This window comes from Leucoraja erinacea, chromosome 20 (assembly GCF_028641065.1).
Source record: "Leucoraja erinacea ecotype New England chromosome 20, Leri_hhj_1, whole genome shotgun sequence".
Lineage (NCBI taxonomy): Eukaryota > Metazoa > Chordata > Chondrichthyes > Rajiformes > Rajidae > Leucoraja > Leucoraja erinaceus.
This window is the reverse complement of record NC_073396.1, coordinates 34766009-34782087: the sequence shown is the minus strand read 5'-3', so window position 1 is coordinate 34782087 and position 16079 is coordinate 34766009. Positions and strand designations below refer to the sequence as shown.

The window sequence follows — 16079 nt, the reverse complement described above, 5'->3', positions numbered from 1 at the left end:
CCGAGTGCCCCCCCATGGGTGGCCAGAGAGGTCGGGAGTCAGACGGGCGCAGTACCCCCAGGCCCACAGCCAGCGCAGAGAAGCAGCGCTAAACCCAGCTCACTCTGCCTGTCCCGCTAGGTGAACCTGCCTGGGCTTGCAGGAAATATGGCCAGCGCTGGTATCCCGTCAGTTCAGTCAGGGCTGTAGGTTAACCCGTCGAGACAGGCAGAGTTGAGCTGAATTTAGCGCTGGATTGAGCCTCCGAAGCCTCGTGCATGTGTGTGTGAGTGTGCGCATGCGCGCGCGGCCGTCAAAAAAATTGTGTCCCCCCCCCCCCTGTACCCCGGTCCCCTCCATATTTTGATAGCGAGTTCCGTGCCTGCGCTGCAGAGCCATCCAGTGTGTCCTTTCCCACAGCCCAGGAAACAAAGTTAGGCATCAACATTCATTGTCCTAGAACTTGAAAGCAGGCTATTTGTCCCACCATGTCCACACTGTCCAGTGGGCACCAAAACATTTAAATCCATTCTTCCAGCACTTGGATCTAGCGTTTAGTACCTAGGTGGTTTAAGTGCTTGTCTAGACATTTCTTAAATGCTGTCAGCAAATCTGCTGCTACTACTCTCTAGCAGTGGATTACATTCACCCACCGCTCTCAGGTGTAGTTCACTAAAGTATCATGTTTTCATGTGTTGTCTTAAAACTTACCCCCAATCTAAACTTGCAGCTGAAATCTCTCAAACCCTGGATCCATTCATATAAATCATTTCTGCATCCCATCTGGGTTCTTCATCTTTTCCTAAATTACGATGATCAGAGTTGCAAACAATTGTCCAGCCATAAGCCAACCTGTACTTTATTTAACGGTGTGAGATGTTTTGCAATCTTTCTTTGTTCAAAGTTGCTTAATTTAAAATCTTGAATCATTGCATTTTATTATGTAAACTTGAATTGCATCAAATCAAAAAAGTACAGTAGGAGAAAGTTTTAAATACAGAAAATATGTCTCTGACATTACCATTCACCTATTTTTTTAACCGCAAGTGGGAATCCTGGAACTCTCTACAGTCACTTTGTATGTGGAGCTTAATTACTTTCAGTTACTAGACTTGAATTCAAAATATTAATTACATTCGAAAGCAGTACTTTTCTTTATTATCTCATCGTCTGTAACTCGTTCTCACCCAGAACACAGCTAACAATGTTCTGTTTCCTTTATCATCGGTACTTTTTTGCATATAGAAACAGAAACATAGAAAATAGGTGAAGGAGGAGGCCATATGGCCCTTCGAGCCAGCACTGCCATTCATTGTGATCATGGCTGATCATCCACAATCAGTAACCCGTGCCTGCCTTCTCCCCATATCCTTTGATTCCGCTAGCCCCTAGAGCTGCCCACTTAGGCGATTTTTTGGGTGACTACAGGCGACTACCGCAAAATTTTCAACACGTTGAAAAGTTTTTGGCGACAGTGGCGACAATTTTTGCTGTCATAGGTTGTCGTAGGTTGTCGCCAGGTGTCGTAGGTGAATTCCATTAAAACAAGTCCCTGGCAAAGAGTCGCCTAAGTGGGATAGGCTCATTACTCTCTTCTAAATCCATCCAGTGAATTGGCCTCTACTGCGTTCTGTGGCAGAGAATTCCACAAATTCACAACTCTCTGGGTGAAAAAGTTTTTCTCATCATAGTTTTAAATGGCTTCCCCTTTATTCTTAGACTGTGGCCCCTAGTTCTGGACTCCCCCAACATTGGGAACATTTTTCCAGCATCCAGCTTGTCCAGTCCTTTTATAATTGCATATGTTTCTATAAGAACCCCTCTCATACTTCTAAATTCCAGTGAATACAAGCCCAGTCTTTCCAATTTTTCCTCATATGACAGTCCCGCCATCCCAAGGATTAATCTTGTAAACCTACGCTGCACTGCCTCAATAGCAAGGATGTCCTTCCTCAAATTAGGAGACCAAAACTGCACGCAATACTATAGATGTGATCTCACCAGGGCCCTGTACAACTACAGAAGGACCTATTCTCAAATCCTCTTGTTATGAAGGCCAACATGCAATTGGCTTTCTTCACTGCCTGCTGTACCTGCATGTTTATTTTCAGTGATTGTTTGATGTTTCATTCATTTGTTCTCTATCTCTGAACATTACCGTCTATATTTCTCGTTTCCCTTTCCCCTGACTGTCAGTCTGAAGAAGGGTCTAGACCCGAAATGTCACCTATTCCTTTTCTCCAGAGATGCGGTCTTCCCCGCTGGGTTATTCCAGCTTTATGTGTCTCTCTTCAGGTTAAACCAGCATCTGCATTTCCTTCCTACAGCTTTCTTTATTCACATGTACCACCATTCAAGTCTTACATCAGATAACTTTTACATTTATTCCACAAACATTTAGGTGTTCCTTAGTTTAATTTAGAGATACAGCGTGGAAACAGGCCCTTCGGCCCACCAAGTCTGCACCGACCAGTGATCCCACACACACTAACACTATCCTAGACACACTAGGGATAATTTTACACATACGTCAAGCCAATTAACGTACACACCTGTACGTCTTTGGAGTGTAGGAGGAAACCGAAGATCTCGGAGAAAACCCACGGGGAGAACGTACAAACTCTGTACAGACAGCACCCGTAGTCAGGATCGAACCCGGGTCTCCGGCGCTGTAAGGCAGCAATTCTACCGCCGCGCCACCGTGTCTTAAATGTTATTTTTTTAGAATAATCAAGCATCAATCTAAAATTTTGCAGATGCTAGGATAATCATGGAGATGTGACTATGTGAAACAAAATATTATATAATGGTTATTGGTCTGTGTCGCTGAGATGCATTGGCTACAGACTATCATCGGCTGCAAAAGCTTTATAACAGTCTTGTATTACTTTGTTAAGAAAAGGGTGGCTTTGTAATGACATTATTTCCATTTTCCTGTGCTTTGAAGGATGCAAAGTTTGTGGAGGAACGTCGTAAACAGCTCCAAGAGTACATGAGGAACATAATGAACAAAATTATACAGATACTCCCACAATTTACATCCAGTCCTAGGAAAGAAACCCTTATAAACCTGCTGCCATTTTGCATGTAAGTATGGAGTAATTATTTATTAAAAATATGAATGTATCTTTTATTGGAAATATTTTGGGGTGGGTGGGGGCATTTCGGATAAACATGTTGGTTTATTTTCTAGCAGCATGATTTATATATTTCATTCATAGAAAGTGTATCCCATTATTCCACCTGATATTTATTCGCATCACTCTCAGCATTACTTGTTTAAAAAAACAAGAATTAAACTAGTACAGGAGTTATGCTGCATTCATCTGCAAGGCAAACTAGTTGACTTCTCCTGTAATCCTCGCCTGCAGAGGCTTATTGCATTGTCTCATTTATTACGTTCTTATCTACAACGGATTTAAGGCATTTACCATTAGTGACTGCAGCTTTCGAGGTCCTAATTTTCAGGATGTATTATGCAATTTCATTCCACAGTAATAAATATCATTTGAGGAGTTGGCTACTGCAATTTATATGCCTCAAACCAGTATTAATAATAAATTCCTAATCACCTTTATTGTGGTATTAAAAACTGAGCACTGTTTAAAACATGAGGCAGAAAAGAGTATCCTGAAGGATTCATTATCATCTTTTTGCAAAATAATGATCGTTGGAGCATATGGCATTTAACATTCAAGTAATGTTCACTAGCTCAGACTGTCAAGTTATACTGTATGTTTTGCTGTTTTGTGCTGCATTGAACTTTTATTTCTGCCATAAAATTCGATATGTTGTTTACACCATTATAATAACTCCCATTGTTACATTGACCAGCCAGTAAACCGTCCTAGAAATCTGCGTGTCGTCTTTATTGATTCCCCAGATTTTACGATATACACTAATTAAAATAAAGACTAATGTAATTATACTCGTATTTGCTCAGCTCTGGTCGAAATCTGGGACTATTTGGTACAATATGAATTTGGGTGAATTCACATTCAAGGGCAAGGTATTGCCAAGGACATAGCAGCCATCAAATTGATAGAGGTTGTGTGTGAAGATGAGTAGTCTCATTTAAGTGGTGCCATCAAATAACTTGCTGGTGCTGTTTCATTGTTAATTAAGTAATTTTAAATCTTTATTTTTATTGCCATGACTACTTTGTACAAAACAAAATCCTTGAAGAGAATGCATTTAAAGTGTTCCTTGACAAATGTTCAGTAAATGCATTGAGTTGGTGGTTCATTGCACACTACACATGCTCTAATCAAAGCAGAAATTGCAGGGTTGGCAGCATCTGCGGAAAGAAAACCAACATTAATGTGGCAGGCCAAAGGAACTTGGTCAGAACAGTTCTGATGAAGGGCCTTTGACCTTTACAGATGCTGCCTTCCCTGTTGAGTATTTCTGGCATTTTCTGTTTTTATTTTCTATTTCTGGCATCTGCATTTTTCAATTTATAGATAACAAGTACTCAAAATCAAATGTTCTATTTCACGCTTTAGAGTTGAACAAATAGGAAACCTTCATCTGAAGAGACGTAAACAGCACACTAAGGTGTGAAGGAATTTCAAAGATTTTCTTTTACTTTGTGGCAACCAAAGCCATTTTCTTTGATCCTCGAAATAAATTGTGATTCCCTACTCATCTACTCCATACATCTCCTTGGTAACTATCTGGTACAGTCTGTCATCTTAACTCTGGCCTCTGTGGCATTGGAATGACACCAGGTTCGGCAGTGACACTCGCAATAGGGTGTAAACATTTTACTTGTGGTCAGAAAGTCCAGGCTGTATGGGGGCGCTGTCCTTCACCATTAGAGCGCATGTAAGATAGCGCTAGTGATCTCGGGGTTGTCCCGTCAGCTCAGTCTTGGTCTTCGAAGACGTGGACATCTCAGGCGAGTCGCCCTGCTGCTCACCCTTGCCTTGAGAGGAGGCGCTGGCAGTCTCAGGTTCATCCTGGCAATCACATGTTCAACCTGGTGGCTCAGCTTTGTGCCTGATATTAATAATTGCACATTAGCAGTTGTGCCTTCCAATACCAAGGCAATTATCTCTAGAATGTATTCCTTAATCACCCCTGCCTCACTACCTCTCTTTCCTCGTTGGACAAGTATTTTTGCCATTTAGCGTAACATCACCTTATATAGCTCAGTGTTAAATTTTGTATGATCTTAATCTTCTTCTTGGAGGTCGCTGATGACTTGTTTTCACTCCCGATGTGGCTGATAAGGTCTATGCAGTATCTGCAAACTCTAACAAGATGGAAAGAAGTGCTTGGTGTGATGGATAGTTCTATGCTCTTTCATTGAGTTTTATGTGGTCTTTATATGATCTTGTTGAAAGACTTTATCTTCAAAGAAGCAGCTCCTCCATCTTGGTCAGCGGCCAAGGATTTTCATGCGACCCTGAGGGGTTGAGAACATTCTCCAGGAAATCTAAATGTAACAGATCTCAGAAGAGAGTACTTGTTTCAGGCATGGTGGTTCACTGGAGCTGGCTGATCAAAATTGCCTCAGAGAGCATGTTCAGTTATCCTGCCAATGGATTTGAAGAATGTTGCCAAAATGAGGTTTGCAGTGACTTAGAGGTGCCGGTTGTTGAAGTGCTGTATTTCTGTAGCACATCGGAGAACATGGGTCATTGCTATGAATGAACTGTAAGTATAGCACAGGATTTGAGATCTTGATCCTCAAACACTAATTTCAGATGGCCAAAGACTCATCTAATGCATTGGGGAAGATTTATGTTGATAATATTTGCCTTCATTAGAGGTGGCTGCCAGAAGGTTGAAAGTGTTCCATGTGTTCTAGGATCCCCTCATAGACCTCTATTATTGGGGAGTGATATTGAGCAAGTTGGTCAAAGACATTTGCCTGAATGATGTGCAATTTAAGGCACTTACACTTTTATATTTCAGTGAACGTCAATGATGGCTTAGATCTTAGCTTCCAAGTGTGCTGTTACACAAGTCTCACCTGTGAATTACAGCCACATGACTGAGATTAGAGTGATTTTGTTTCTAAAATGGAGGTGGTGAATAATAAATAGCTCCACATTAATTAGTCCCATTCCACCGAGGAGCCTGTTAGAGGTGAGGTGAACTATTTCCGTTTGAAGCCTGTGCAGTGGTTGGGAGTGACATCACCGCTGCATCCAATGCACAAGCATAGTATTTGGCATCCAAGGAAGAGAGTGAAGATTAAGACCACAATTGAGATTTGGTCTTTGGGTGGCCTGCTGGTTCAAATCAGAGCTTTCTGTATCATCATGCAGCCGGTGGAAAAGAGAGATGGATTATGATTGCAACCACATTTACGAAGGTTTCTCCACAATTCTTCCTTTGTGACAGGTTTTTGTGAGATTATTAAAATGGGCATGAGACAATAAATTCACCACATGTGTATCTCATCACTGCTTAAGGGGTCTTAGGTACATTTGCTGCCAACAGGTCTTTTACGATACGATATGATAGAACTTTATTTATCCCAGGAGGAAAATTGATCTGCCAACAGTCATAAAACACAAGATACATGAAACATGAAATTAAAGTGATGAGTGGAAAGGAGGATTGGGGGTGTGCAAAGATTGGGGAGGGAAGGGGTGGGGGGGGGGGGGGGGGGTGGTTATGTGGGGCGGGTAAGTCTACCCCGCAACAGGAATTTTCACTGGTTATCAATCTGGAGATAAGTAATTTCACTGCAATGTGTTTAGATGCCCTGGGCTTTTATTATCTTCTGCACATTTTAATAATCTCACAAAAACATGTCACAAAGAAGGATTGTGGAGAAACCTTCTTAAATGTGGCTGCAATTAAAACTTCAAATCCTCTTGGTGCTAAAATAAATGAGAGCAGAATTTGCTAAGTTATTATCAGTGATATTTTCAGTGTTAAAATGTGCATCTTTGAACAACGTCACAATGGCTTAATTGTTGGTCCAATGATTGGAGTCAGCAGCAGACCATATATGCCTGCACTGATCCCTGAAGTGTGACTGCAATCAGTTAACGGGAACGAGGTAGGAAGCCATCTTCTTCCTTTCCAATAATATCCTGCATAGCATCAGGAACTGGTGTATATGTGGCCTTGTTGTTAGTCAAACAACTGGTTAAGCTGTGTGCCCAAGTTAGCTGGTTGACAAAATAATAAAGAACTTCTGAAATCATTCAGATTGGGTAAAATATTTTTTATAATACAAAAAGTGTAAGTGAAAAATGCATAAAAGCCCACTCTGGAACATAAAATATTTGAATTAACTCAACCCCTTGTGGGCACAACTGTGAGCAGATTGCCTACGTGCAAGTGGAAGCAAGTGCCACAAAGTCATTCTTGCTCTGGATCCCATGAGGAGTCCGCTGTGAAAGCTTGGCATTAAAGGACTTCTATATTCATAATTCCTGGACATTGGTGTTCACATGGAAATATGGAAGTTGCAGATACCGACATAACCGCATATAATTCAGATAAACCTTGATAGACAAATACATTTACACCAAATCATTTGCAAAATACAGTGATTTCAAGGGGTGCAAAAGAATGGAAGTGCTGGAATTCTAATGGGTGATATACAGAATTAAGAGAGGGGGGAGATCACTACCGTTAACCAGGTTCAATATACTAAATACATTTAGATCATTGCACGGAAAGGTTATTGCTTAATTGACATCATGAACATTCTAGCACTGTATTGAATGATATTCCTGTTTTGTCCGAACATTAGCATATCTTCATGAAATATTCAAACAAACCAATCTTCCTTCCAATGTCACCATCTACGCTTCACGCTGCCTTGGCAAGGCCACCAGTATAATTAAGGACTAGTCTCATAACAGTCACTCCCTCGTCTCTGCTCTCCCATCAGGCAAGAGGTAGAGTAGTTTGAAAATGCAGACCTCCAGATTCAAGGATAATTTCTTCCCAGCTGTTATGAAGGAACTGAACCATCCACTCACCAGCTAGAGAGCAGTGCTGACTCCTATCTGCCTCATTGGAGACTTTCAAACCATCTTTAATCAAATTTTACTGAACTTTATCTTGCACTAAACATTATTCCATTTATCCTGTATCTGCAGTGTTCTTGGCTTGACTGTAATCATGTGTTGTCTTTCAGCTGACTGGATAGCACGCAAAAAAAAGCCTTTCACTGTACCCGGTACACGTGACAATAATAAACTAAATGAAACTACACTAAAGTAGATCTTTTTGTTCAATAATCACCAGTCGTGATGCTAATTTTTAGTTGAGGTAGTTTTGATTTTCTTGATGCATATGAGAGGAAGTGAAACGTCCCTGGGCTGTAACACAGCAAGCTTGCACTGCCATTTGCTTTGGTTCATATTATTCGGTTGCTTTCCTTATGTTCAATCATGTTATCTTAGGCAGAAGACTTTCTCCTTCACTATTTGAAAAATTGGATTCCTGTTATGGTAGTTATCCCAATGGCTACATCCCTTTTACCTATCAATCGGTGAGCTCTCAGGTCAAATCCTAATTGAGGGATTGAGACCCATCTTTTTTTGATGAGTGAGTGAGCAAATCTCATGGCACTGCTTGAAGAAAGTAGGGTAATTCTCTCCAATGGTGTGGCTAATATTTACCCTGAATCAAACCACATATATCTCAATATCGAGCTATGGTCAAATAGTGTTGCAGCAACATTTTCCAAAAAGTACAACAACCATCACAATTTAAATAAAGTACAACATCCTGATGTTGTAAAAGTGTCTCATAATTTCAAGTTTCCTTTTCACAGCAGAACTTTGGGATGCTCTTGTAAAGAAGTCTCAACAACACTTTGTCTTAACTGTAGTTTTATTAACTGTTCACATTATTACTATCTTAGCTGTACGTGGTCTGTCACCATAGCTAGAGAGAGAGACACCAGGGAGGGAGCATGCAATTATACACCTAATAAGGGGAGTGGTTAAGGGTAGTGAGGTCACTATGTTAAAGGCACATGCACTAGCCATCTACATCCTTTCTCTTCAAACAAAGCAATATAATGGTGACTGGGCGACCACGTCTCATGCGCTACAAGCAGGCATACAATGATTACAGAGCTAAACGAAATCCCCATATCGGACAGGCGGCTTGACCAGCCTGCCAGACCGGGTGCGAAGCCTCCTCCCCCTGCAGGAACAAGAGCAGCCGGAGCCGGGGCAGGCGAGCGAACCGGGGACCCAGGGGGAGAAGCGGTAGGGGAAGGCACTGGAGCGGGCAAGGACACAGCCGCCGGCGGGGAGGAGGGAGAACGAGGGCTGGGAGGAGGAGACGGCGGCTTAATCAACGGAGAAGGGAGGGAACGAGGCAAACGCGGAACGGCAGGAGCTGAATCGGAAAGCGGAGGGGAGAAGGGAGCAGCAGGCGGAGGAGGGGGCTCGTTAACGAGCAGCAGATGCTGGCGGGAGCGGCGGTAGATGACGCCGTTGTGGTTAACCAGGTAAGACCGTGGCGAGCCGGCATCGCCGACCACCGTGGCGAGTTTGGAGTGGCCAGAGGCCGTCTGCATCCGGACGATCTGGCCGGGAAACAGACGTGGCAGGGGGCGGCAGGAGTGGTCATGGGAGCGCTTCTGCGAGTCGTGCTTAGCGTCAATACGCTCCTGGACAGTAGCGGGCGGGAGAACCGAGGGGGCAAGGGCTTGCTGGGCAACAGGGAGTGGGGGGCGAGTTCTGCGAGCCAGCAGGCGCTGTGCCGGCGAGCCCAGGGCAGGGTCGCGGGAGATGTTGCGGAGATTGAGGAGGGCCAGGTGGAAGTCAGAATTGGACAGACGACAGTGCTCCAGCAAACCCTTAGCACTGCGGACAGCACGCTCCGCCAAGCCGTTGCTTTGCGGGTACTCAGGGCTGCTGGTAAAATGTTTAAAGTTCCACTGAGAAGCGAAACGCTGGAACTCGGCGCTGGTAAACTGGCTGCCGTTGTCAGATTGGAGGCGAGCAGGGGAGCCAAACGTGGCAAAGTGGCGACGCAGCCTCCCGATGACAGCCGAGGAGGAGAGAGAGTGGAGTTGGTCGACCTCATACCAGTTAGAATAGGAGTCGACGAGGACCAGGAAGTGTTTCCCACGCCACTCGAAAATGTCAGTAGCGACCGCCGTCCAGGGGAGATCAGGGGCAGGTTGTTGCAGCAGCGGCTGACGTTGTTGGTGAGGAGCCAAGCTGTTGCAAGAAGGGCAAGCAGAGACCCACTCCCGGATGTCGTTGGCCATGCCGGGCCAGTAGAACTGACCCTGGGCGCTGGACAGAGTGGCCTCGGCTCCAGGATGACCGTTGTGGGCAGACTTAAAATAGGCGGCCCGCAGAGCTACGGGCACCACGACCTTGTGCCCCTTAACCACCACGCCGTCGTGCAGGACGAGCTCATCGCGGACCAGGAAATACGGGACTACACTGGCCGGCAAGGAGGAGCGGCGTTCAGGCCAACCCTGGACGATTATGTCGGACAGTAGCTGCAGGGCAGGGTCCTTGGCAGTGTGGGAAATGAGGGACTGCATCTGCTTTGAAGGTACAAAGTTGACATTTAGTACCATTAGGTCCGACGACTCGTAAGGGTGGCGGGCAGAGGATGGCAGTGGGGCGCGGGACAGAGTGTCGGCCACGAACATGTCTTTGCCTTTTCGGTATACGATGGTAAAGGTGAACCGTTGCAGTTGTAACATCATACGCTGCAGCCTGGAGGAAGCAGCGTGGATCGGTTTGTTAAGAATAGTTACTAGCGGCTGGTGATCGGTCTCAATCGTGAAGGTGTTGCCCAGAATGTAATCCTTGAACCTCGAGCAGGCAAACACCACAGCGAGGAGTTCTTTTTCAATTTGTGCGTATCGCTGCTCAGCCGGGGTCATGGTGCGGGACGCGTAAGACACGGGCAGCTGCCGGCCGTCGTGGAGCTGCAGGCAAGCGGCACCTAAACCAAACTTGGAAGCGTCGCAGGTGAGAACGATGGGGTGCTTCAGGTCAAAAAACTTGAGTGTGGGGGTGCTGATCAGCCGGGACTTCAGGACGTCAAAGGCGCGTTGGTGTTGCGGGAACCAAGCCCAGGCAGTGTCCTTTTTGATGAGCTCCCTCAGGGGCGCGCTCAGCTCACTGAGGTCAGGGATAAACTTCCCCAGGTAGTTAACCATGCCCAGGAAACGCTGTAAAGCGGGCACATCGGTGGGAGGGGACATTCCAGAGACAGCAGCAGTTTTCTCCGGGTCGGGCTTCAGCCCCGAGGCGGTGAAGACGTGGCCCACGTAAGTGACTTCTTTAACGCGGAATCGGCATTTCTTCGGGTTGAGTTTCAGGTTGATGTCCCGGGCACGATCCAGGACTTTGCGGAGGTTCTGGTCGTGTTCAGCCACGTCCTTGCCATAGACCAGGATGTCGTCGACTATTATGGCACACGGCAGGCCGGCGAACAGCTGCTCCATGGTCCGCTGGAACACCTCGCTGGCAGAGTTGATGCCGAATGGCATCCGCAGGAACCGAAACCTGCCGAAAGGCGTGCTGAAGGTCGTCAGGTAGGAAGAACGTTCATCTAACGGTATCTGCCAGAAAGAGCTCTTGGCATCGAGGACCGAAAAAACAGTGGCCGGGCCAACCTGTGCGGCGACGTCCTCTACTGTGCGCATCGGGTAGTGCGGGCGCTTGATGGCCAGGTTCAGGTCCTTAGGGTTAATACAGATGCAAATCTCAGATTTGTCCTTCTTCGCCGCCACCACCATGGTGGAGACCCACCGGGTGGGCTCGCTCACCTCTTTCAGGATGTCCATGGAGACCATGTTCAGTAACGCAGACTTCACCTTGTCCTTCATGGTGAAGGAGACGCGGTGTGGCGGGCGGATCACAGGCTCTATGCTGGAGTCGACAGCAATCTTGTAGCAGCTGGGCAGCTTGCCCAGCCTGTCATCGAAACGGTCAGGGTATTCACGGAGGGGGTCCATGAGGGTCTGCACCTGATGGATGTCACGGTGAAAGGAGACCAAACCGAGGTCCTGGCACGCTCGGGCGCCCAGCAGGGTCACGTTGTTGGAATCTAGCAGGTAGAAAGTGAGGGGCCGAGTGGCCTCCAGGACTTTGCAGTGCAGGGTTGTCTTTCCCACGGGAACGAGTACGGCTCCCCCATAGGCATGTAGGCGGGAGTGGGCAGCAGACACTTTCTCACCAGACCTTATCTGACGAAACAGGCTTGTTGACATAACATTCGTAAAAGCGCCTGTGTCTAACTTCGCTGAGAATGAAGTACCATTGACGGTCACACGGACAGAGGGGTTTGCAACCAAAGCATGAGAGTCTAGGAGCGAAAACACGCTAGCCTCCCCTTCGGAGGAACTGATATCAGAGAGGGTGAGATCATCAGGCAGGTGCTCGGAGCCAGGCACGCTATCAGCTTGAGCAAGGTTGACTGGCACTCTCCGAAAGGGGGGGGCTGTATTCCCGCGGGCTCGGCAGGCTGCAGAAAAATGGTTCAGCTTTCTGCAGAAATTGCAGGTCTTCCCCAGGGCAGGGCACACATTGAACTGATGGGTGGCAAAGTTGCAGTTGGGGCAGCGGCGAGCGACGCCGGACTTGGGTGGGGGTGGACCCTGTTGCCGCCGCGGGGCAACGTCCCGCCGCCGGCCGGCGGCAGAGGCGAAGTTGACAGGATTGTCCTCGGGAGGCAAGGTAGAGGCGACAGCCTCAGCCATGAGTGCGGCGTGTAGAGCCTCATCCAGCGAAAGATCGGGCTTTCTGAGAAGTTCGGCTCTCAGTTTTGCATCGCGGAGGCCGTATACCAGGATATCACGAGTCACCTGCTCGGGGTTCAGGGCATCAAGGCGGCAGCGCCGAGCCAGGTGCCTCAACGCGGCGATGTAGTTACCGACGGACTCGTCAGCGTTTTGCCGACGGCTAAACATTTTGAAACGCTCCAAAATACAGTTGGTGGGAACGTCACACAAGGCAGTGAACTTAGCAATGAGACATACCGGGTCGAGGGCATTCTCACCAGCAGCAAACACAAACGACTCGGACCGTTCCAGGGCGTCGGGACCGGCCAAGTTGAGGAGCAGAGATGCTCGCGTCTCAGCAGTGGCAGCAGGGTGGGCGATGGTAACATAATGCTGAAAATCACGTCGGAAGACATCCCAGCGATGGGCAATGTCATCGTCAAATACAAGCGGGTCGGGCTTGCGGCACGAGTTGGCCATGGCACAAGAGAAGGAATCAGGGTAAGGGTACTGGGGTATAAAATAAAAGAAAACCGGCAAACAGGAGGCGCGGGGTCACAGCTGTGACACCATGTAAAGAAGTCTCAACAACACTTTGTCTTAACTGTAGTTTTATTAACTGTTCACATTATTACTATCTTAGCTGTACGTGGTCTGTCACCGTAGCTAGAGAGAGAGACACCAGGGAGGGAGCATGCAATTATACACCTAATAAGGGGAGTGGTTAAGGGTAGTGAGGTCACTATGTTAAAGGCACATGTACTAGCCATCTACAGCTCTCAACGTCTATAGCCTTGAGTGCCAAGTTGTACAGTATTGCATGATTATTCTGCACTGTTTTGAAGTTGAATGTTAAAATACAAACAGCAACTGGTATTTATATATAGAGCGAATATGGATAGCCAAATTTTGGGTTAAATAATAATGTCAGAAGGGACACAACAAATCAAGTCAGAGATACAAAAGCATGGATAAGAGATCAAGTAAGAATAAAATAACTTGATGAGTGGAATATGGGGAGAGTCAGGCTTCAGAGTCGAGAATGTTTAATTGTCATATGTACCGAAACAGAACAATGAAATTCTTACTTACACCAACGTAACAGGTAAACACAGTAGACAATAGATAACATAAACAACAACAAAGGAGCTTGTCTCTTGGTTGAGCAGAATGGCAAGATCTTGCACAGCAGGGTTGAGTCTGAGTCAATGGCCAGGATCATGATGGAGTCAGTGAAGAATGGGTGCAGTTTTTGAGTAGGTGCCAGAGCATGGTTTTGATGTGCAGATGAAGGAAAGTTGGACACGTCCATGACAATTTCGGACTTTAATGCTTGACAGCAGGAGTTGATTACAGGGTTAAGGACAATGTTAAAGCAATAGAATTGAGTGACGTTTACGTACATCCTTTGAGTGGATCATCAAGGATCATTATGAAGGCTGAGACCAAGGTCAGATCATTGTCTACCTCCTTTAGAGTTGCACATTCTGCATCATCCATTATACATCAGCAGAGTTGCAGCCCCAGTCTTGTCGGGGCTGTGTGATCACACAATAACACCGCAAACTGATATTTATATATAAGAGGCATTAACACTATAAACTTAAATATATGGACAAAAGCAGGGGATGCTACAAATAAGTAACTGTGGATTTTACAGACAGATTACCATTTTGAGTTGCTATTGGAAACAAGAAAGATTACATTGTTTTACAATTACAGTGCGTATGAGGCTTTTGGACAGGTAAATGGATAGAAAGAGTGTGGAAGGACATAGGCCAAATGCAAGCAAATGGAAGTAGGCTTAAATAAAACACTAAAACACCATCTCTGCTCAGAGGTTGATCGCCTTGTATATTTACAGGATTTAATATTTTTGGTTTAGATTCCTCTGGATTTAGTTTTATTATAAATATCAAATATCTCCGGCTTCTTGACACCAAAGGAGACATTTCAATCAGTAAACCAAAGTGTTACATGACATTGAAAGTAGCTTGTGATAGGAACCAATGTTAATCTAAGGCAGGCTGAATCCCTGATGCTCTGGCCAATATTTTCCTTCATCGACAACATTAAAACTAATTAACTAGACAGAATCTGTAATGTAGTTTCTGAGATCTTGCTTTAAATAAATTGATTACTTTATTGTCCCAAAATAATAATGATTAGACAGTAGAGGTAGTTAATTGGTTGTGAAGCTCTTGGATATTCTGGAGCCAAGAAACTGCAATGCACTACAGTGCCCTCCATAATGTTTGGGACAAAGACCCATCATTTATTTGTTTGCCTCTGTACTCCACTATTTGAGATTTGTAATACAACAAATCACATGTAGTTAAAGTGCACATTGTCAGATTTTAAAAAATGGCGATTTTTATACATTTTGGTTTCAACATGTAGAAATTACAGCAGTGTTTATACATAGTCCCTCCATTTCAGGGCACCATAATGTTTGGGACACAGCAATGACATGTAAATGAAAGTAGCCAGGTTTAGTATTTTGTTGCATATCCTTTGCATGCAATGACAGCTTAATGTCTGCGATTCATGGACATCACCAGTTGCTGGCTGTCTTCTCTGCTAAGCCTGTATTACAGCCATCTTCTGCTTATGCTTGTTTTGGGGGCTAGTCCCCTTCAGTTTTCTCTTCAGCATATAAAAGCCATGCTCAATTGGGTTCAGATTGGGTGATTGACTTATTCCCTATAGAAATTAGCTTTTTTTAGCTTTGAAAAACTACTTTGTAGCTTTAGCAAAAAAATGTTTGGGATCATTATCTTGCTGTAGAATGAACCGCCGGCCAATGAGTTGTGAGGCATTTGTTTGAACTTGAGCAGATACGATGTGTCTATACACTTCAGAATTCATTATGCTACTATCATCAGCAGTTGTATCATCAATGAAGATAAGTGAGCCAGTACCTTCAGCAGCCATACATGCCCAGGTCATACACCTCCACCACTGTGTTTCACAGATGAGGTGGAATGCTTTGGATCTTGGGCAATTCCTTCTCTCCTCCATACTTTGATCTTGCCATCACTCTGATATAAGTTAATCTTCGTCTCATCTGTCCACAAGACCATTTTTCCAGAACTGTGGTTGCCCTTTTAAATACTTCTTGGCAAACTGTAACCTGGCCATCCTATTTTTGCGGCTAACCAGTGGTTTGCATATTGCAGTGTAACCTCTGTATTTCTGTTCATGAATTCTTCTGCGGACAGTGGTCATTGACAAGTCCACACCTGACTTCTGAAGAGTGTTTCTGATCTGTCGGACAGGTGTTTAAGGATTTTTCTTTATTATAGAGAGAAATCTTCTGTTATCAGCTGTGGAGGTCTTCCTTGGCCTGCCAGTCCCGTTGCGATTAGTGAGCTCATAATGGCTTCTTTGACTTTCATTGGCATAACTTTGG

At 45.3% G+C, this 16079-nt stretch overlaps 1 protein-coding gene across 1 annotated transcript in view; it reads left to right on the top strand.

Annotated features, from left to right (window-relative positions):
• The window catches only part of snx29 (sorting nexin 29), a 695647-nt gene that overhangs the window by 621177 nt on the left and 58391 nt on the right, over positions 1-16079 (top strand). Inside the window, exon 20 of the mRNA XM_055651849.1 lies at positions 2927-3066. Within this exon, the coding sequence (XP_055507824.1) occupies positions 2927-3066 (140 nt within the window). The remainder of the gene's footprint in view (positions 1-2926; positions 3067-16079) is intronic.